This window comes from Myotis myotis, unplaced genomic scaffold (genome assembly GCF_014108235.1).
Source record: "Myotis myotis isolate mMyoMyo1 unplaced genomic scaffold, mMyoMyo1.p scaffold_m19_p_2, whole genome shotgun sequence".
Lineage (NCBI taxonomy): Eukaryota > Metazoa > Chordata > Mammalia > Chiroptera > Vespertilionidae > Myotis > Myotis myotis.
In genome coordinates, this window is record NW_023416324.1 from 173,835,741 (window position 1) to 173,857,606 (window position 21,866).

Below are 21,866 nucleotides of genomic sequence, written 5' to 3' on the forward strand. Positions count from 1 at the left end.
CAATCAGCAGTTAAGACTGTGAGTGTACAGGGGGGCAGAGGCCTGGTGGGCAGGAGGGTATCATGCAGGTGGAAGGCCTTCAGAAGGCTGGTTTTGGTGGGCGAGGGCCATGGGACAGTTATTGCCAGGCCAAGATGCAGGGTTGCCAAGGAATCACATATTCTGTGTGAATGGTTGGGGCAGAGCTCTGACAGATTTTCCCACCCCTTGACCCTTCATATGTGGCCCAAATTTGCTGCAGGAGAGCTGCCTTCCTCCTGCAATGTCCTCCAGTGCCCTCTGCTGAGAAAACTTAGCATCATGCTCACTATAGAGGAAACATGTTTAAAGAAATTCTCTCTGTTATGGCAGAACACATATGGCCGGGAAAATGTGGAATTGAGAGGCAATCTATCTATGTAAAGCGTAAGCGACCGAATGACTGAACGACCGGTCTACTGTCGCTATTATGTGCACTGACCACCAGGGGACAGATGCTCAATGCAGGAGCTGCCCCTGGTGGTCAGTGCGCTCCCACAGCAGGAGCACTGCTCAGCTGACTGACGGGTGCCAGACACAGGGCTCACGCTGGCCGCTGCAGCCTAGAGACTGCATTAGAGCGGCAGGGTGCCCACTGAGTGGAGGTGGCAGGTGCAGCAGGACCAGGATGAGCAGGAATGGCAGGCAGCGTTGGACTGCCGGTTTCAGCCCAGTCCCCACAGGCTACGCTGAGGGACCCCACCGGTGCATGAATCCGTGCACCGGGCCTCTAGTAAATGGATAACTAGCACATTTATAGAGTCATTGTATTCTGGACCCTTTTTTTCTCTTTACTGTTTATTGTCAATTGCCAAGTGACTCCCTCCATATATTTTACAACCCAATGTTTGTGACAAAGAGGTAGTACAAGGAGAGAACTCCGTCATCTAAGCCTCCTTGTCCCTATTCAGGGGAAGTTAAATGATGGTTCAGTAGAGATGCTATTTAACTGCCAATACTAAACTTGTTACTTCTTACCCCTAACGCTCTGGATTCCCCCAGTGGCTCTGATTTTTAAATTGGCTGCTCACAGGTCCAAGAGAAATGAGAGATGATTATTACAATTGGTTAAAGAAAAACATGAACATCTTTTCTTTTATTATATTGGGAAATATAAATTCTTATATATAAATATTAATTTGATTTAAAGTCACACCTCATTAATATTTAGAATGCATTTTGTTATTGTTGTGACTGATTAATAAAAGCAAAGTTCCAGAATGCTGAATTGGTTTGTATGAATTTGAAAATTAGGTTCTCGAATAGTGAACAGGTATGGTTGCCGGCAAAAATGACTTTTAACAAAGACACATTTTTAAAAATTCAGTAAACATTGCTGAGTCCCTACTGAGCCCCTGTGCTAAGCCCAGATTCTTCAGTTGCTTTAAGATCTTACTTTGCTTAGATCAGCTTGACTGGTTAGCATCCTTTCCTTGTGAATTTCTGAGCTTTTCATCCCCAGATCAATAGGTAAATGTGACAGATGTCTGATACTGTTTCCCTTAGCTTTAGTCTGTCAGGAATATCTGTCCATTGGCTTAATGGCTCCTGATAACTTACTTGGGTCGTAGAACTACACAGCGGTGTGCCGGTGGAATGGCAGGAAGCTGCCAGAGTTACCATGTTCTAGTCTCCACTTGTGCTGCCTCCCATAGGGAGTTGCTTTGTTCTCAAATTTTTTCTAACTGCAGTTTTAAAAATCTCTTGTCCAGTCTGGTAACAGCATGAACTATTGATTCTTTCAGAGAAAGGCAGGAGGCTGAGATGGTCTCATAAAATGCCCATAAGGCAAGGTCAAGGCTTGTCATAAAGAAATCAAAGGGAATGACTGCCATCATCACCACCACCACCATCTTCAGGTAACAGGCGTGGTGCTCACCCCGCTTCTCTCCCAGCAGTGATCTGCTTTCCCATGTATGCCGCCCCCCCTCCCCGCCCCGCCCATCACGCTCTTTCTGTCTGGGCGTTTCCCGTGCTGCGGGGTGCAGACCTAGTGCATAGTGAGTCTGTGCTGTCAGCTGCCATCTTTTTCTTTCTAGCATGTGGTTTTCATGCTCCATCTCACCCTCAGTGACCTATCCACTTCCTCAGCTGAACCTTTTCTAACAAATTACTGTATTAAAACGAGCTCTGGCCCTATCCAGCTTGGCTCAGTGGGTAGAGCGCTGGCCTGTGGACTGAAGGGTCCCGGTTTGATTCTGGTCGAGGGCACATGCCAGGGTTGCAGGCTCAATCCCCAGTAGGGGGCGTGCAGGAGGCAGCCGATCAATGATTCTCTCTCAACATTGATGTTTCAGTCTCTCTCCCCCTCTCCCTTCCTCTCTCTAAAATCAATAAAAACATATTAAAAAACAACAAAAAACAATCCAATCCAGCTCTGCAGAAAAGCTCCTGGTGGACAAGTAGGACTTTCCAGGTTCAATGGAAAGAGGTAGGTATAGCCTCTCCACATGAAACCCTTATTTGCCCACTTAAAAGGAACTGCAGGCCTGAGAGAGTTCTCGTTCTCTGCCCTTTTTTCTTACTACTGCTTAGTTTAGTCAGCTTTACTTATCAGAATGTTTCTGAACTCTCTGCCCTAAAAGGGCTCTTCCCCAGCTAGAATTGCCTGTGTACAAGTTTAAGGAGTTCCGTGGTGCCGATTGAAGCAGCAGAGTGGCTCTTACTGTACCCAGTCTCCCAGGACAAGGGAAGAGTGTTGATCTCTTTCCAGACTACCTGGTGATGAGACGAGCCTCGGTCACAGGGGAATGCTCTGCTCCAGTCAGGCTGGTCACCCCAGTACCCCCAGACACCCCACACCTCTTCCACCTCTGGAGTTTTGCACAAGGCATGCCACTTTACTTTGTTTTGCCCAAGTCCTAGCTCTCCTTCAGTTTACAGTCCATGTTTTCTGCAGAGCCTTTTCTCAGTAAGCCCTTCTAGCCCTTTTTTTTCCCTCTGAGCTCTTGTAATGTATATAGTGTATACCCCACAGCTTTCCTCTTGTGGTGCTTATGATGTTTGTGAAAGGTGCATTTACAGTTCTCTTTCCCCCTTGTTGTTCATTGGTAGTTACTTGCTAAAATGTATGAGAGTTGTTGCGTATATCTTTTCCTCAAACCAGAAGTCTCGGCTTCAGGTAGGACTAAACATGGTTTTTAAAAGTATAGAGCCTTTCGCTGGCCTGTGTGGTTGATTGGGCGTCATCCTGTGCACTAAAAGATTGCTAGTTCAATTCCCGGTCAGGGTATATGCCCAGGTTGTGGGCTTGATCTCCAGTAAGGGGTGTGCAGGAGGCAGCCTATCAATCTTTTGCTCTCACATCAATATGTCTCTTTCTCTCTCCCTCTCCTTCCCTCTCTCTCTAAAAATCAATAAAAGTATATTTTTAAAAAGGATAGAGCCTGCGTTATACTCTAGTTAGACTGGCTGCTGTAAATTGTCAAGGGTGGCAAACACCTTCTTTATTGTTGGTGTATGACACTTTTAGAAATGCTGTTTTTCAGGCAGGTCTCATTGTACCAGCTGCCCATACTTCAGGTTGTCAGAGTGTGGCCCAGAGTAGTGGAGATTGTGGAAGTCTGTGGGTAAAGGACTCCTGCCTGGTACAGATGGCTCAGTGGTACTTTCTTCCACCTCCTCCATTCCCTTTCTTACCTGTTTGACTTAAGTCCAGGTCTGAGTGTGAAACTTGGAGAGGGGTGCCAGCTTGATGGTTGAAGTCTGTTTATTGTTTCAGATTAGGTTTATTGCCGGAGTCCAACCCCAGCAGGTCCAGGGGTCCCCAAAGGTGTGGATGGAGTCGGCGAAGAAGGAATGACACAGAGACAGCGTTCAGTTGATCAGCAGCCTAGCCAGGATCTCTAGCCAGGATCTCCAGCCAAGTTCTGGTCTGGATCTCCAGCGAAGTTCTGCCGTTTATTGTCTTGTTACATCCGTATTTATCCCAGTTGATTTTAATCCTGTCAATTTCTATTACAAAGGTTAGGGCGTTTCTTATCTCCATTCCAGGGAGTAAAGATTATGTAGCTTAAGCATGATTGTTTTTATAGTGATTAACTACCCGCCTGGCACTTAGTTAAGGAGTTTCATCCCCTCCCTGACTTCAGGGAAAAATTCCTACCTGGGGAAACAACCTTTCTCGGAGAGGTGACCTTGGTTAAAACACACAGCGCTAAGGGGAGCAAACATATTAAGAACAGTATGCTATATACGCCAGGTCCCTTGAAACATATGCTGTGCAGATGTTTCTTTCCTGCAGCGACTGTGTCAAGCAGCAAGGATGGACCGGCTTCCGGCAGTTTATCTGTGCCCACACTGTGAGAGGAACAGACAGAAATGGAATTGGGTAGGAAAACAATGCTAGTTCATGGCACCCTCCCCTTAAAACGGTGTAATGTCTTTCTGTTGTGTAAGACTAAATCCCTAATCCTTAACATGGCCTCTGGGGCCCTGCAAGGTATGGCCTCCACTAGCCCATCTCTTGACGTCCTCCCTCTCATCGTCTTCTGCCCGCTTGGGCTAGTCCCCTTCTTGGCCTGGTTAGCTCCCACTCAGTCCTGACAACGTGTCACATATCATCGCTTTCTCAGGGATGTCACTCCTGACTCCTCCTCCTCTTCCTACTCTGCCCTGTTCAGATCACACATTCCATGTGCAATTTCTAATAATTGATTTTGCTTTTTCTTCCTATCATTTTTTGCCTATTGTTATTTGTTGTTGTTAATCTTCACCTGAGGATTTTTTTATTGGTTTTTAGTGTAAGGGAGGGGGAGAGACAGAGAGCAAAACATTGATGTGAGAGAGACATATCGATTGGTTGCCTTGCATGGCACCGGGAATCGAGCCTGCAATCAAGTTATGTGCCCTTGCCTGGAATTGAACCTGTGACCCTTCAGTCCATGGGCCGATGCTCTATCCACTGAACCAAACCGGCTAGGGACTATTGTTCTTTATGGTTTGTAATTATACATCCTTTTGTGTGATAATTTGTTCAAATATACAGGGTAGGGCAAAAGCAGGTTTACAGTTGTTCGTATGAAAAATAATATAATCTTCTATATATAAAAGCCTAAGTGACCTTCATGGGGGAACGACTGGAGCAACCGGAATGACTGGAACGACTGGCCACTATGGTGCACGCTGAGCAGGCAGGCAGGCGAGCGGTTAGGGGTGAGCAGGCAGGCGAGCGGTTAGGGGTGAGCAGGCAGGCGAGCGGTTAGGGGTGAGCAGGCAGGCAGGCGAGCGGTTAGGGGTGAGCAGGCAGGCAGGCGAGCGGTTAGGGGTGAGCAGGAAGGCAGGTGAGCGGTTAGGGGTGAGCAGGCAGGCAGGCGAGCGGTTAGGGGTGAGCAGGCAGGCAGGCGAGTGGTTAGGGGTGAGCAGGAAGGCAGGCGAGCGGTTAGGGGTGAGCAGGCAGGCAGGCGAGGGGTTAGGGGTGAGCAGGAAGGCAGGCGAGTGGTTAGGGGTGAGCAGGAAGGCAGGCGAGTGGTTAGGGGTGAGCAGGAAGGCAGGCGAGTGGTTAGGGGTGAGCAGGAAGGCAGGCGAGTGGTTAGGGGTGAGCAGGCAGGCAGGCGAGCGGTTAGGGGTGAGCAGGAAGGCAGGCGAGCGGTTAGGGGTGAGCAGGCAGGCAGGCGAGTGGTTAGGGGTGAGCAGGCAGGCAGGCGAGCGGTTAGGGGTGAGCAGGAAGGCAGGCGAGTGGTTAGGGGTGAGCAGGAAGGCAGGCGAGTGGTTAGGGGTGAGCAGGCAGGCAGGCGAGTGGTTAGGGGTGAGCAGGCAGGCAGGCGAGTGGTTAGGGGTGAGCAGTCCCAGATTGTGAGATGGATGTCTGACTGCCAGTTTAGGCCCGATCCAAGTGGTCCCAGATTGCGAGAGGGCACAGGCCAGGCTGAGGGAACCCCTCCTCCCATGCATGAATTTCGTGTACTGGGCCTCTAGTAATCCTATATAATAAAGAAGTAATATGCAAATTGACCCCCACGCCCTCACAAAGATGGCTGCCTACAATCAGGTCGTCAGGGGGGTTAGTGAGGGACTACCAAACAGCTGAACAACCGGCTGCATGGGGCAACCAGGCTGGCAGGGGGTGCAGTTGGGGGTGACCAGGCCAGCAGGGGGGGGACAGTTGGGGGCTACCAGGCCTGCAAGGGGGGGGTAGTTAGGGGTAACCAGGCTGGCAGGGGGGCAGTTGGGGGTGACCAAGCCAGCAGGTGGGAGGCAGGTAGGGGTGACCAGGCTGGCAGAGGGGGATAGTTAGGGGCAATCAGGCCGGCATGCAGAGGCAGTGAGGAGCGATCAGGCCGGCGGTGGGGGTGGTTAGGGGCGACCAGGCCAGCAGAGGGAGCATTTGGGGGCGACCAGGATGGCAGGGGGCAGTAAGGGGTGACCAGGCTGGGGCGGCAGGAGTGACCAGGTTGGCGGGGGATGGGCAGTTAGGGGTGATCAGGCCGGCACACAGAGGCAGTGAGGTGCGATCAGGCCGGTGGAGGGGGCAGTTAGGGGCAACCAGGCAGGCAGGAAGGTGAGCGATTAGGAGCCAACAGTCCAGGATTGTGAGAGGGATGTCCGACAGTCAGACATCCCCCAAGGGGTCCCAGATTGGAGAGGTTGCGGGCTGGGCTGAGGGGACCCCCCTCCCCATGCATGAATTTCATGCACCGGGCCTCTAGTTAATAAATAATAATGCAAGAATAAACTCTGTTTTGTGTACTCACAACTGTAAGCCTACTTTTGACCCAGCCTGCATATTCCCTTCAAGAGTGTAAGTTTCATAAGGTAGCCATGTGGTCTGTCAGCTTGCTATTTTAACCCCATGTCCCTAGCTCAGTGCCTGGGACATAATTGAGGCTCAGTAAATATTGGTTTGGAAAAAGATAAACATAGATTGTAGGATTTGGGGGCTTGATGATGAAGGTGGGATGGCAGAGAATTGTGGTCAGAGAGAAGTTCATGGCCTGTGCTGAATCAGGAACTGGATGTATGCCGGGCATTTCTGAGACTCGGTACTAGAAGTCCCAGGCTGGGCAGGGCTGGCCAGCGGTAATCAGGGAAGCCTTCAGAGTGGCTTGAAGACCTCCAGGCAGCTCCTATCATATAAGTACCAACAATAGAATGTTTTCAGTGTACCAGACAGTGAGGTAATGCTTTAAAAGGCAGCTATCACTAACCACTTTACACTGAGGAAACGGAAAACATAGGAATATTAACAGTTTGATAAAGATCAGATAGCTAGTATGTAGCAGAGTTGGGATTCAAATCCAGGTCCATTGGACAGCCTTCTCCTTGCCCTTAACCCCCAAGATCTGCCACTTTTCTAGAAATGTCTCCTGTGTTCCTTTCCATACCCAGCTGTGTGAATTTAGACCAGAATATGATGCTCAAAACTCCGTAACAGCCTGATCTTAACCCCCACTTTCTCTTTCCAGTCCATCTGCACATCTTTACCAGATTAAATTCTCTAAAATCCTTCTTTATCACTTGCCTCTTCAGAAATCTTCATTGGTTCTCCATTATTACCAAAACATGAGGCCTAAGCCACAATTGGACATTCTTAGTGCTGTTGAGGAGGTGGGAGAGGCTCCGCCACCACCGTTGTGCTCGCAGCAGTCAGCCTGGCTTGTGGCTGAGCAGATCTCCCCCTGTGGGAGCGCACTGACCATCAGGGGACAGTTCCTGAGTTGAGCGTCTGCCCCCTGGTGGTCATTGCATGTCATAGTGACTGGTTGTTTGGTTGTTCTGCATTTGGTCTATTTGCATATTACCCTTTTATTATATAGGATTATATAGGATAGTTTACACAACTCTTGTTTATTTTTACTCTATTTTTTTATCTTCCACCTCCAGCTTGACTGGAAGTGCCTTAAAGCATGACTATATACTGTACTTCTTTTTATTTCCTAATAGCATCTGATTTAGTGTAAACATGGTAGATATTCAATAAGTATTTGGTAAATGAATAAATAAACCGTGCTTCTGATTTTCTGTCTCATTAGGACTTTGCTTTACGTTGTCATGTTCCACTACACTAAAGAGGTTATACAATTTGAAAAATGAAAATTCTAGGATCTTGCATAAATTTCTGATTGGGGACTTCAACATATTGGGCAATATATGAACTTTAATGTTCTCATAGATCAAAGTACAAAAATATTGGTAAATAGACTGCCAGTGGGGGAGGTTGGAGGATAAGGCCATACAGAAAAGAATACAATTATGTTCTTTTGCTTTTAGTTTGTGAACTGCTATTCAGCTTAGTAAATAATGCACAGAAACAGCTGAATAAGAATATTTAACATAACTTTTAACATAATTGAATGCCCTTGGGAATAAAATAAACTAAGTGTGATTCACTATATAAAATCAAAGAACTGAACTGTGATGCAGTTTCCCTTAGGCCACTCAATTTTATTTCCAGTAGATTTACCTTTATAATTATATTTTGCTCAGACTAATTTTAAAATCACTTTGCATTCCCTGAGAGCAGTGTATGTACTTCATGTGTCAGAAGGACACACAATTAACAGTCATAAAACTATCTGTAAAAACAAAAAGCTCATTTGCCCCCAAGTGGTCTTTTTAAAGAATCAAAATGCATCACTGATCCTAAAAGTAAGTAATTTAGCAAAGTGCATGCAGTAACTTTAACCGGGCATATAAATTATTTTCTGTATTTTTCTCCTCTTTGTACTGCTCTACAACCCAAAGAAAGAAACTCCTTCATGGAAATATATCTGCTGTGTATTTACACTGTTATAAATTGGAATATTAACTGAACTTGTTGACAGAGAATGTCATTGTAAATTAAGAACATTATCCAAACCTTATTAATTAAGTAATGAGTATCCTCGTGAAGAAAGAACACAGGCCGCCACAAGGCCCGGGTCCTAGAACTGACTCCTGTCTTGTTAAATGAGCTGGAGAAAGTAATTAACTCTTCGGTTCCTTTTTTTTTTTTTTTTAACCAAAGAACTAGGATGAGAACATAAATCTTTTTCAGTGTCTCACAAGGTGTTGTGCAACACCACAGGGGAAGAACAATTAGGAAAATTATGAACCAGGATTTAAAAGAATGGTGGACGTTACTTAGTTAGTGATTTTGACTGGTCTTTAGTTGAGAAACAGCTGAGAGTGTTGAACCAGGTTCCCTGCAAAGGAACGAGATGGATGAAATTTATTTTTCACTTACTGAACACAATTGGTTTTTGTGATTTTAGTCAATGTTTTATAATCTGTTTCATTATTGAGAACGCGATTTTAGCTCCTTTAAAAAAGATTCCACATAAATTAATGGGTTTGTGAAGTTTACCTTAAATGTTACATTATTTTTTAAATGGATGGTAAGTACTGTAATGAGATCAAATCTTCATTTTCCTGTGGGTGAGTTTTGTGAGTGATTGAATGAAATCATTAACAAACTAAGATTCTACTTGACAGGAATATTTTTGAGAACAAGCTTAAGAATGTGTGTAAGTTCTTAAGAGAAGGAACTAGGATCGTTGGAGAAATGGCAGATTCCTGTCCTGGGGCAGGGGCAGTACAAGAGAAGCCAGTAATATCTTACGGTGCAGAAAGTAAGGTTGTCTTCAGAAACAGGATGGGGCCATGTGGAAGGACACATGTGTTAACTTGAAGGCGCTCCCGAGGGCTAAATCTGGGACAATTTGAGCCACACAAAAAATGATAATAACAGATTACAATTCATAGAATAGAATACATATCTGTGAGCTTGAATTAGGTTTATATAAATAAATAAATGAGAGAGAAGGAATAGCTCTTGCTTACCTAGAATTCTAGTGAGTAAATATAGAAGGAATGATGGAAGTGAAAAATCACTGGCACAAACCAGAGCAGTGATTGCTGCAGACCGGATCCACCTAGGCATGCTAAAATTAGTGGTGAAAGTCTGATGAGAAGCAGGATATTTGCATAATTTTAAAATATCTCCTCACACGTTACTTAATAATTTCAAAGAGAAATTATTCCACTAACTTTACAGTGGAAATACCTAGCCATATATACCACATTAAACATTGTTCTAAGTTACTATCATCTGCCATGAGCTATATCAATAGTATGTACCTTCTGATAAAATGCTCAAAAAGGATGCAAATCACTTCTATGGGTTTTTTCCTTATTGTTTTAAATTATATATTTTATTTAAAAAACAGGTTTTTTATTGCAGTATAATTGACATACCACTTATATTAGTTTGAGGTGTACACCATAATGATTTGGTATTTGTATGTATTGCAGAATGATGACCATAATAATTCTAGTTAACATTTGTCTCCATACATAGTTTCAGATTTTTTCTTGTGATGAGGACTTTTAAGATTTAGTCTCTTAGCAGTTTTTAAATATGCAGTACAATATTATTTAGTTTCTTAGCAGTTTTTAAATATGCGGTACTACATTTGCCATGCTGTACATTCCATTCCATGACTTATTTATTTTATGACTGGGAGTTTGTGCCTTTTGACTTCCTTCACCCATTCCATCCACGCCCCACCTTCTAACTCTAACAATCACCAATCTGTTCTCTGTATCTATGAGCTTGTTGTTTTTTTAGATTCCACATATAAGTGAGAGCATATGGTATCTGTCTTTCTTTGTCTGAATTATTTCACTTAGCATAATGCTTCAAGATCCACCCATGTCCCAGATGGCAATAGTTCATTCTTTTTTATGGTTGAATAATATTCCATTGGGTACATACATTACATTTTCTTCATCCATTCATTCATTGATGGGCACCTAGGTTGTTTCCACTTCCTGGTTATTGTAAATGATGCTACAATGAGCATATATTCTTTTGAGTTATTGTTTCTGTTTTCTTCAGATAAATATCCAAAGGCACCTATAGTTGCAAAATAATAGTACAGTATCATAACCAAGATACTGACAGTGACACAGTCCAGTCACAGAACATTTCCATCACTGCAGGGTCCCTCAGGTTGTCCTTGTATAGACACACCCCCTTTTTTAAAAAGATTGGGTTTGTTTGTTACTGAGTTATAAGAATTCTTTATACAATGTGGGGCAAAAGTAGGTTTATAGTTGTTTGTATGGAAAATAATACAATAATAAATAATACAAGAATAAACTCTTCATGTACTTACAACTGTAAACCTACTTTCTCCTCACCCTGTATATTCTGGAGCATATGGAGTTTTCCTTCCAGTCTGTTAATATAAATTATACTAATTTTTTAATTTAAAAAATTGTGGTAAAATACACATAACATAAAATTTACCATCTAATAATTTTTCAGTGTATAGTTCAGTGGTATTAACTACATTCATATTGTTGTGCTACTATCACCACCGTCCATCGCCAGAACTCTTTTCCTCCTGCAGAACTGAAACTCAGCACCCTTTCATCAAGAACTCCCCTTTCCCTCTTATCCCCTAGCCCCTGGCAGACACCATTCTAGTCTATGAGTTTGATTACTCTAGGTGCCTCCTATAAGTGGAATCATATAGTATTTGTCTTTTTGTGACTGGCTTTTTTCACTTAGCATAATGTCCTCGAGGCTCATCAGTGTTGTAGTATGGTCTCTTATGCTTTAAGGCTCAATAGTATTTCATTGTATGTATATACCACGTCTTGTTTATCCATTCATCATGGACGCTTGAGTTGCTTCCACCTTTTGGCTTTTGTGAATAACGTGGCTGTGAACATGGTGTACACGTATCTTTCTGGACCCCGCTTCTGTTCTTTTGGGCTTATTCCCAGAAGTGGAGTTGATGATATTGTATCTAAATCCTCCTTTTACTCTACCTCTGCTTTGCTCTTTAAGCCCTGACTCTCTCAGTATCTTGTCCATTTAGACATTTAAGTTTTAAAAGTTCTCATACATCTGTTGCTTTAAATTAGGTAGTAAGTTCTCAGTTAAGAAGATTGTTTAGAGAATAGAGTATAGCAGTTATTTAATTTCCTGGCTAGGTGTCCAGAAACCCTTTTGTTTCAATCCTTGCTATTGTCAAAGTGTGCTAGTTCCTTTTATTCTCTTAGTAAATACAGCAGAGTGGACATAATGGAATTCAGGATCTTGTGATGCTTTAGGGCTATCATTTGTGAACATGGATTCACAGCATAGTGTATAGAGGGGAGAAATAGCTGGGGATCAGAGCAATGTACCAACACCTCTGAACTCTTTACAAAACTAAATCCTTGATGAATTTGTTTTATTTTATTATTTAGGTGTTTATAAGCAAATCAAACAATATCTATATATATAAAAGCCTAAGCAATCGTCCAACCATTCGACCATCTGACCAGTAGCTATGATGCACACTGACCACCAGGGGGAAGACGCTCAACACAGGAGCTGCTGAGCTGTGGTGACTTGGCAGCTGTGGTTCTTGAGTGACGCACCCGGAACCAGAGAGGAGGGAGCCTGAGAACTGCCCTCTCGCAATTCAGGAACCCCCGGGGGATGTCGGAGAGCCAGTTTCAGCCTGATCCCCGCAGATCAGGCCGAGGGACCCCACCAGTGTATGATTCCATGCACCAGGCCTTTAGTAGTATTATAGAATAATATTCGAAAGATGTTCACTGAACTTTGTTTCTCATCTGGCCATATTTACCAATTTTCTTCTTTTCTGCTTTCCTCTTTGCATCTGTATCCCATATCACCAGACAGCAGGCTGTCTCCCCAGCTCTGAGTAAGCCCCTTCAATACGTGTAACTGTGGAAGAAAATGGGTCTGCAATGCAGTATTCATTTTCCTCTCCCAGCTGCTCTTCTTTCTTTACTACACTTCAAGGAAGAAAAATAGAGCTTCGGAGGAAAGAGGATTAGAGAAAGAAAGAGGTAGAAGAACCAAGAAGAAGAGAAAAGCAAAGACATTCATTATGAAGAAGCACAAAGGAGGTGGGCGGGGCTCAGAGAGATGAGGTGAGGGCGGTTGGAGGTGTCCCAAAGCCAGGCTTCACGATTGCTCCGTCTTTGGACTAAATGGACCTGACCCCTCTGGGCCTGGGGATCAATTGCCAGGAACCTCCTAAGGCTGTGACAAGTAGGTCACTAAACCAGAGGTCACGGGGCTGGCATGGACGTAGCTGGCGTTCTGTAACCAGCATTTCTCGAGTGCCTGCCACCCACAGCTTCCTGAACTCCTTACTCATTGTTCCACAAGAGCAGAAAGACCGAACCTCCTCCCGGTTGTTCTACTCTCTGGACAGAGGGGCGTAGTCCCCAAGTTCTCCCAGTCCCTTCTCTGTCCCCTGCCTGGAAATGTCCTCTAATCCTGGGGCTGGCGGATTGCAGTCTCCCTTTTTTCCCTTCAGCTGATGAGCCTGTTTGTAATACTTGGAGACAGAGGTCCCACCATGCCAACTGTTAGCTCTTACCTGATGTCACTGTGCCTGACAAGCAGGGAATAGAGAAATGAAGGCACCTGGACTATTTCAAACATGGCTTCCCAGGCGGGTGTGGCAGGCTCTTCCCACTTGTATTTTTATCAACCCATAGCGTTTGCATGGTATACGTCCAGGCTTGGAAGTGACCTGGGAATAGAAAGGCTTAACATTTTCAAGGCACCTTTTCCCTGTGTTACTCCAGAATGAGGCTGAATATATGTTAAGGTAATTTAGTTACAAAGAATTTGTGGCATCTAAGCCTATTTTTTTTTTTTTTTTTTTTTACAGAAGTTAAGAAACAAGTAAAAAATATAGACTCGATTGACCTAATATACAGTGGGGCCTTGACTTACGAGTTTAATTCGTTCCGTGACGGAGCTCGTAACTCAAATTACTCGTATGTCAAATCAACAGTGAACGAGTGAGACATGTGATGCTGGGCTGATGTTGTGGCGTTCACTGTGACGTTCGCTGCGCCAACTAGCGGTGGGGTATCTGAAGCTGGCTCGTAACCCGAAATTTAGCTCGCAACTCAAAGCAAAAAATCAACTGAGAGACGCCTTGTATCTCGAAAAACTCGTTAGTCGGGACACTCATAAGTCAAGGCCCCACTGTATTACTGATGTTGCACTGTTTTCTAGCTGTTTGCTCACATTTCTGATCTGTAATTGCTATCCTGCTTAATTACCTTCTTTAAGCAATCTAAGGTAGTTTGTGGTCTAAATGTGATTCCTATCGAGACTTTTCAATCTGACCAAGAAATAAAACAGACAGGAGCAGCAGCAGGGTTGTACACAGTGAGTGACTCACCTGCATCATGAGGGTGTCACAAACCAGAGTTCTCCCCAGGGGCTGTGCCTCCCAGGGGCATGTGCCAGTGTCTGGAGACATTCTGACTCACGGGCCTGCCGAGGAGGTGCCACTGGTCTCTGGTGGGCAGAGGCCCCCACGTCCAGAGTAAAAATGCCAGTAGCGCTGAGTACAAAACTGCTCATAAATATGTGCAGGAGCTATGGACTGACTGATAAATCACCACATTAGGGAAAACCCATGGGGGTGCCCATGATTGTGGCCACTGTCTCTGGGTCTTTCTGTTTTGTTTTTTTCTTCCAGATTTCTATTTTGAAATCATTTTAGATTCATAGCCTGTGTGATTTTCATCTCTCTCTAGTCTCCTTAGCACTTTGCTAAATGTTGAATGAAATCAAAGAGAAGGATGAAGACACATCACGAACAGATCCATTTAGGCTTCACTTCCATGAGAAACATGGAGGATTGCAGCAGTGGGGAAGATCTGAGATGGGCTTCTTGGTTTCCTAGAAACACCCAGCAGGTTGCCTGCCCCCCTGCGCCAGCCTGTTCCTTTGCTTCTACTGGGCTTAGGTTGCTTAGTGCCAGTGGAGTTGGTGTCACTGAGAACGTCTCCTACTTAGGTCACTGATGAGCTTTGGTCTTGAAAGAGTTCGTTTCACATCCTACACCTTACCCAGGCCATTGGGGTGGCCAGCACAGCCCTATAGGCCATCACTTTTAAGTATGTATGTTTGTGTATTCTGATTAAAACACAGAAACATAACTTCAGAGTCTTCTGTAATCCTGATAACAAATTGGTGTATATCCTCCCAGTTTGTATGCATTAACATCTAATTATTAAATATAAAAGTGGAATTTTAATTTTATTGTATATTATACTTTTTTTACAACTTGTGTTTTTACTATACTATATCATGGACATTGATTATTCTATCTGGTATGAGGGGTAAATCATTTAAAGCTGTCCATAAAATAAAGATGATAGTGTCCACCCTCCTATTTCGGAGGCATTATAAGGACTCAGATATAAGATGTGTAAAGTGTGTTGAGTTTTTTAGATGAAAATACCATGATGTAATGTACCATGGTCTATTTTTAATTGATTATAACAATGTGGAATGACTCTGTTACTAATTTCTTTTGAGATGTCATTGAAATATTTTTAAGATCAGAGTCCTTGGAAAGAAGCCGTCGTGACTGCATTGCTGTAGTTTGTGTAGTAATCTTAGGTTTCGACGGCCTTTTCTGTGTTCCCCACAGGCAAGTACGTGTACCAGCCTATGACCCCCGTGGAGCAGCTCCCCAGCACCGAGATTCCTGTGAAGCCCCGGGAACCCACGAACACCATTCAGATCTCAGTCTCTCTCACTGAACACTTTCTGAAATTTGCATCTGTCTTCCAGCCTCCCCTCCCGCCTGACTCCCCAAGGTACTGTATGATCTCAGACCTCTTTATTGACAACTACCAGGTTAAGTGTATTAATGGGAAGATGTGTTATGTGCAGAAGCAGCCGGCACCGCATTCCCACAAAATGAGCCCTCAGGAGGTCTCTGCACACGATGCCTTAATTTCAAAAGAGAGCAATACACCAAAAATAGATCACTGCTCTTCTCCCTCAAGTTCTGAGGACTCTGGGATCAATGCCGTCGGGGCTCACTATGTGGAATCGTGTGATGAGGACACGGAGGAAGGAGCAGAATTGAGCTCAGAGGAAGACTACAGTCCAGAGAGCAGCTGGGAGCCGGACGAGTGCACCCTTCTCTCCCCGTCGCAGTCCGACCTGGAGGTGATCGAAACGATAGAAACCACCGTGTGAGGCCGGGCAGGAAGCCGCGTCCTCTGGTCCCTGCTGCGCTTTGTGCTCGTGTTGATGGGCCCTTTTGCCAGTGCAGTTGGTATTTTCGACCCCTAACAACTGTAGCAGTTCAGTGGTCTGCTGATTAGCTAAACTCTTAAATTAGTCTTATAACTAAGATATTTGTTTTCTTTTGTATCTTGACTTACTTTCTATGTAGCATCTGGTGTCAAGAATTGTGACCCAGCCTTAATTTCACTGGGAACTTTGTAAGCGATGATGTGATGATCACAGAGGATCATGGACCAGGTTGAGAGCTACCCAGAGTGGAGGAGACAGTATTTTCTAAACCCCCAGTTCTTCACAGGGAAACTGTTGGCATTCCTTTTGGCATGCTGACAGGCACCCCCACTGCCCTGCAAGTCCCATGTGGGAATCGGCTCTCGTGAGGGGAACAGACTGGGTCCTGGTAGATGCCATTCTGTCCCTTTCCTCTTCCCACCACCTGCCTGGGGCAGGGCCAGTTGCCTGGCTTACTTCCAGGAGGGGACTGGGGGCCAGCTCAGCCCCTAGCTATGATCAGTGTCTGCACAACCCTCCATGGTCTGGGGCTGAGCTAGCCCTTCATTTAAGAAGAGATGACATCTTCAATTTCACGCTCAATCCGGCTCTAGCCTACACTCTGCAGGGTGCTGTGGGGATACAGAATGAATAAGACCCGATTCCCCACATGAAGGGAACCACAGTCCAGGAGGGGAGATAATGCATGCAGGTAACATTACCCAGAATTCTCTGGGAACCCAGGGGAAGGAGAGATGTACTTGGCTTGGAGCTAGGGAATGTGTTGTAGCATTTGAGATGGTCTCTTGGGTGGGTTTCCCAACATTTCCCTGCTTTTCTTAATTGTTCTTCAAATCTGGGAAAAACTTTTAGGAAGTTATATAGGTATTATATTTAGGAAGCAGCCACATCTGATGTCTTAAGAAACTATCAGTAATAGTTTTAGTTAGCATGGAAATGCTAAAGACAGCAGTCCTTTAGGGATTAGGATGAATCTAATAGGTTTGATGAATTCTGCTTCATTTGGTTGTATGAAGCATTAGAATGGCTTAGGTGGGAAATGGGTTAGAATTCATTATGATGCATGGGTTTTTATGCAAATGCAAACGCAGTTGAAGTAGTTCACTGCTAAGTCAGGAGAAAATATTTTGTGTGATATTCATCCACTTTACTACAGTAATATTAATGGTCTGTTGTACATGTTCTCTTTTCTCACACACAAAATAGTGAATAACTTTTCCTTATTTAGCTTTCTTCAGAATTCTCCTCCCATCTCCATTTATACCAGCTGTTCTTGTGTGAGCTGGTTATCTGCCATTTCTCCAAAGCTTCTCTCTGGGAGGCATGTTAAGAATCCAGGAAATTTAACACTCAGCCTAGTGACACTAGAGCTATCCAAGCTGGAGACAGAAAACCACTTCTGACGTCCTAACCGTCCTAACCGTCGGGACTGTGCGCTCGCGGCACTGCCTCCTGCTCTGTCAGCATGACGGCACGCTCTTCTGCGTTATGTTCGTCTGTATCTTAAGAAATAAGAAGAGGCCCGTGTGTTCTTCCCTGAAGCCTCCACTTGACTTCCTTCACAAGTCATTAGGCAAATCTGCTTTCCCAGTTGTATATGTGGTTTACGTGATTGGCTAGAACACTCGTTAGGTTTAGGTGCCCAAACATCCATGGGGTTTACAGTATGCAGATTCCTTTGAGAACAGTGTTAGCTAAAGCTTTCTAAGCTAGATGAGAATATGACGTAAGGTTTCCACCTACTGAAATGTAAGGACTCAATAAGTCAAGCCGATAAGGTGGTGAGAGGAGCTCCAGGAACAGGGGCTCCCCGCCTCCCCCCTCCCCCAGCCAGCCCAGCCCAGGTGGCTCAGGGACAGACATCTGCTGAGCCTCCTGGGGTTCATGGTGCCTCCACGACTGAGTGGACAGATGAAGGCGAGCATAGAAGCTGTGCAGTCAGCAGCTGTGTACTCACGGTGGTAACAGCAACATAGCACCCTCCTCCCCCTCTTCCCCCTCCTCCCCCTCTTCCCCCCACTGCTGTGGGTAAGCTCATTGAATTCCCCAGGATGCATATGAAGGTCCTCTTTCTTGGCACCGTTCCTACCAAGTTCCCTACTCTGGGCCCACATTCCTCATTCCTGTCCACTAAACTAATTGAAGTCAACCACCAGGCCTTTAAAGCCCTGGAAATACATGGTCACAGGGCCGTTCCCAAGGCTGGCTGTTTCGCATTGGGCCCTTTATCAATAATATCTATAACTTTTAAAACTCTTGAACTGCCATTCAGAGTAGCCACGATTTTAATGAAATTTTTGGATTTAATAACGGTTGATATCACTTTAAATATTTACACACTCTTTATAATTAAAAACGCACTAAGCTTCGCCTACTACTATCTGTTTTATAGAATTGGAGACGTTCCATTGGATTCTAAATATTAAGATGCTCCTGGATCTCAAAAGAACCTTTTCTAAACAAGCACAAGCAAGAATTTCCTTTGTCCTAGCACTGTCAATGTTAGTAATTCTCCAGAGAGTCATATAGGATTGAACCAGAATTGTTTCTTTCTGCTTGCATTCCAAAACGACCGATAAGGACATAAAAATGTGTAGTTTCGACTTGAATTCTAGGCCTGTTCTGTTCTATGTTATATAAAAGAATTTCTCTGTAATCCTGATATTATACTGCTCTTTTGTATAAGCATATTTATAGGCACTTTAGAGAACATTTAGCCGCAACGTGTATTATAGACATTGGAAACAGTCATGTGTTCGCTTTCGGTTACTGCGTGATATTGAGGGGTGAGCGCTTTATAATCTGGGTCTGGCCGTGTGCTCACCTGGAGCAGAGGGTTGTGCTGTGCAGACGGAGAAACTGCTCTCTTGGGCTTTTGTAGAAAGAAACCTGGCCCCGTTCCTACTTTTTGAAAGTTGGTGTAAAAGCTGTTAGGAGGAAGATACAAAGTAAGTGCTGCATGGAATACAGCTTTCTTATCACACCAAGATTTATTTTAGAATCTTCAAATATGCTCATAACTTTTCTGAGAAATGACAACGCAGTTAAAATGTTTTGTGGTTGTAGTTGGTACAGGAACAAATACAGCTTTACCATCAAATCTAGATTTTTTTATTTTTTTTTTTACCTTGTAATTTTCCAGCTTTGAAAAGCGATTTTGAGGGAAACCCTGAAGAAAAAAACGTTGCTTTCTTGGAAAGGGAAAACTTACAGTTCATGGTAACACTATACAAGATAAAAGCACTAAGACCAGAACCAAACTGTGAGGTTGTCCTGAGGTACCTTTTGGATTGGATCTAGGACTTGATTCTGTCTTGGGGGTGGGGCTTTATTTCTTATCCTCCACTTCCTAGCCTTTTTGAAACACCACAGTTCTTTTGGAATTGATCATAACTCCCCTTATGCAAATTTCTCTATTTGGATAATAGGATGCAACCAAATAATTTAGGAAGCTGTCAAAATATCCAGATATATTTGGCAGTATAAGTACCACTAGGCAAGAAAAAAAGCATAAGATAAAATAATATTTATAAAATCAGCTCTTGATTATTCCATCTTGTTTGCAAAATTTTATTGAAACATTTTGGCTTTCTACAAGAGGGAAACACAATTTCAACAGCCCTCTTTCCTGCTCCCCTCTCCAGAGGAGCTGTGACCAGAATTAAGGAGGCCAGTTGTATTTGAAGCTTTTTAGAAAGTAGTATGTGACTCGTGTCTTGCCCTTGAGGAGGAGTGGAGAAGGAAGTGGGAGTTCTCACTTTATCAGTTCTGTGCTTCAAGGGATGTCAGTGTTTCTCACATCCAAGCATAAGTATAAGGACACTTCTCAAAATTAATTTTGGAATTTTAAAAACTTTGTAAGTCCCGGCTCCTTTCATTATTATGGATAATGGACAGCTGACTGTATAGGAAAGGGCCATGTTTCGATTAGTGCTTTGAGATGGACGCAGCGCTCTCTGAATATTCCGAACCAGTCTGAAGGCAGATCGTCACTGGAGGTTTAATACTGAGCTTGCATATCATTGTGTTCATATACACTTTTTTAGGGTGTTCATACCTAACAATATTCACTTACTGTGCTATTTTTTAAAATCTCTCTATTTTAAAGTTTTAAGCACAATGTTGACCATTCTGTAATTTCCTAAAATTATATTGTTTTCTTACAGACAACTTACCTTTCCTTTATGTATAATACTTTAGGGAAATAACTACCTTGTCAAATAAATGTAACTTTTTTTTGTACCAGCACACGTTTGATATTTTGGAGTTTGGAATATTCTTTCCCTGCAGTTCCCCCTTTCCAGAGGCTCTGATTTAAATAACAATACAGTGAACTAAACAAAACAAAACTCGCTGTTTGTAAAACGTGAACCGTTTACTAGTATATTGCCTGCTTCCATTGTGCTGGGAAATACTCGGTTTACATCATTATCCCAGGCTTCGTGAGGTGCAGGTGAGTGTTCTCCACAACACACACTCCTGGTCGCCGAAGAACCCTTTGCAGTAAGAACTTGCTTGCTGGCTACATTCGGTTTAACACTTACATTCTCCCCCAGACAGGATATCTTTCCCACAAAGCTACAAGCTGTGTATCCAGTTCACACGTGCCATGTGCACAGTTCGACCCCAGGTCCTTGGGGTGCAGCCTCTTGGCCACCAAGGCTCACAATCCAAGCCTCAGGCTGGCAAACCCAGGAGCTCCGTTTTTACATTCAGCACCCCCAGAAAAGAGCGACTTGGGTTGACTTTTATTGCATAACCTCACTGGGGTTGCTAAGTAAATCCTTTAGTTAGCAATTGTAACATCATTGTTAGTATTATTAATAATTACAGCTCAGCGCCTCCCTTACTGCTGTCTATGAGTAACCCTCACAGTAACCCCCGAGGGAGAGGTCGGCATCCCCGTCTCGCACACTAGGAAAAGGATTCAGGAAGTGAATATTTTTGCCCCACGTGGCACCGCTTGTGAGTCGTGGGAGTCAGGACTTGAACCCAGTCACTTTGGCTCCAGAGCTCACTGTCCTTGGGTCCTTTGCTTGTGTGGTCTACTCTTGTAGCACCCTTCCCGCCCTCCAGGTTCTAGGAGGCTGAGTCAGGTGGCAGCTTGATGAGCTGGGAGAGCAGCAGGTGTTCCATTCCATCCCTAACCCAGCAAACAGAACACCTTGCCCCGGGCTGGCAGCTCGCCAGGCTTCCTCCCTCCCTTTTCTCTGCTCCATACAGCCCCCTCCCCCACCTTCCCCCCTCACCTCATACACCATCATTCTGCAGTTATCTCAGTGCTTGGATTAGGCCACAATTTTTCCCTGTCGAATCCCAGCTTGACTAGCAGTCAGGGCTAGCTCTTTCTGCACTCTCAAAAGATAACTCGTCTTTTAAAGTGACTTCTGCACACAGCTAACCTCATCGACTGGGTGTGCATTCTACTAATTTAACTCCACATAATTGTATTGCCAAGTTCTAGAAGGCATTTCATTGTAGCCTCTTACAATTGCTGACTACACACACTTTGATTCTGCAATAAACTTTAATTTAGCCTCTCATCCTCGTTACAGTTCGATCACTGGGAACTGGTAATGCCTTTAACCCTTGGAGTGCCACCCCGTTCTGTGCTGACACAGAACTGTGGGGCAGACAGACCCTTGGGACTTGGGGGGTGGGGGTGGGGGGTGGGTTAAGGAGGGGCAGCTGGAGGTCCAATGGAATCCTTCAGGAACTAGGCAGACTCGGGAGTTTGGCAGAAATACAAATGAAAAGCAAGGCAAAGTAAATATGCCTAGACATTTACGGTCCTTTTTTCTGTTTGCTTTTTTGCCTT

General features: G+C 44.4%; 1 protein-coding gene across 2 annotated transcripts in view; it reads left to right on the plus strand.

Annotated features, from left to right (window-relative positions):
- Positions 1-20,296, plus strand: part of CUNH3orf70 (chromosome unknown C3orf70 homolog) — a 54,953-nt gene extending 34,657 nt beyond the window's left edge. For both annotated transcript variants that reach the window (XM_036352545.1, XM_036352544.1), the window contains exon 2: positions 15,432-20,296. In XM_036352545.1, the coding sequence (XP_036208438.1) occupies positions 15,432-15,988 (557 nt within the window). In that variant the 3' untranslated portion in view covers positions 15,989-20,296. The remainder of the gene's footprint in view (positions 1-15,431) is intronic.
- Positions 20,297-21,866: the final 1,570 nt, after the last annotated feature.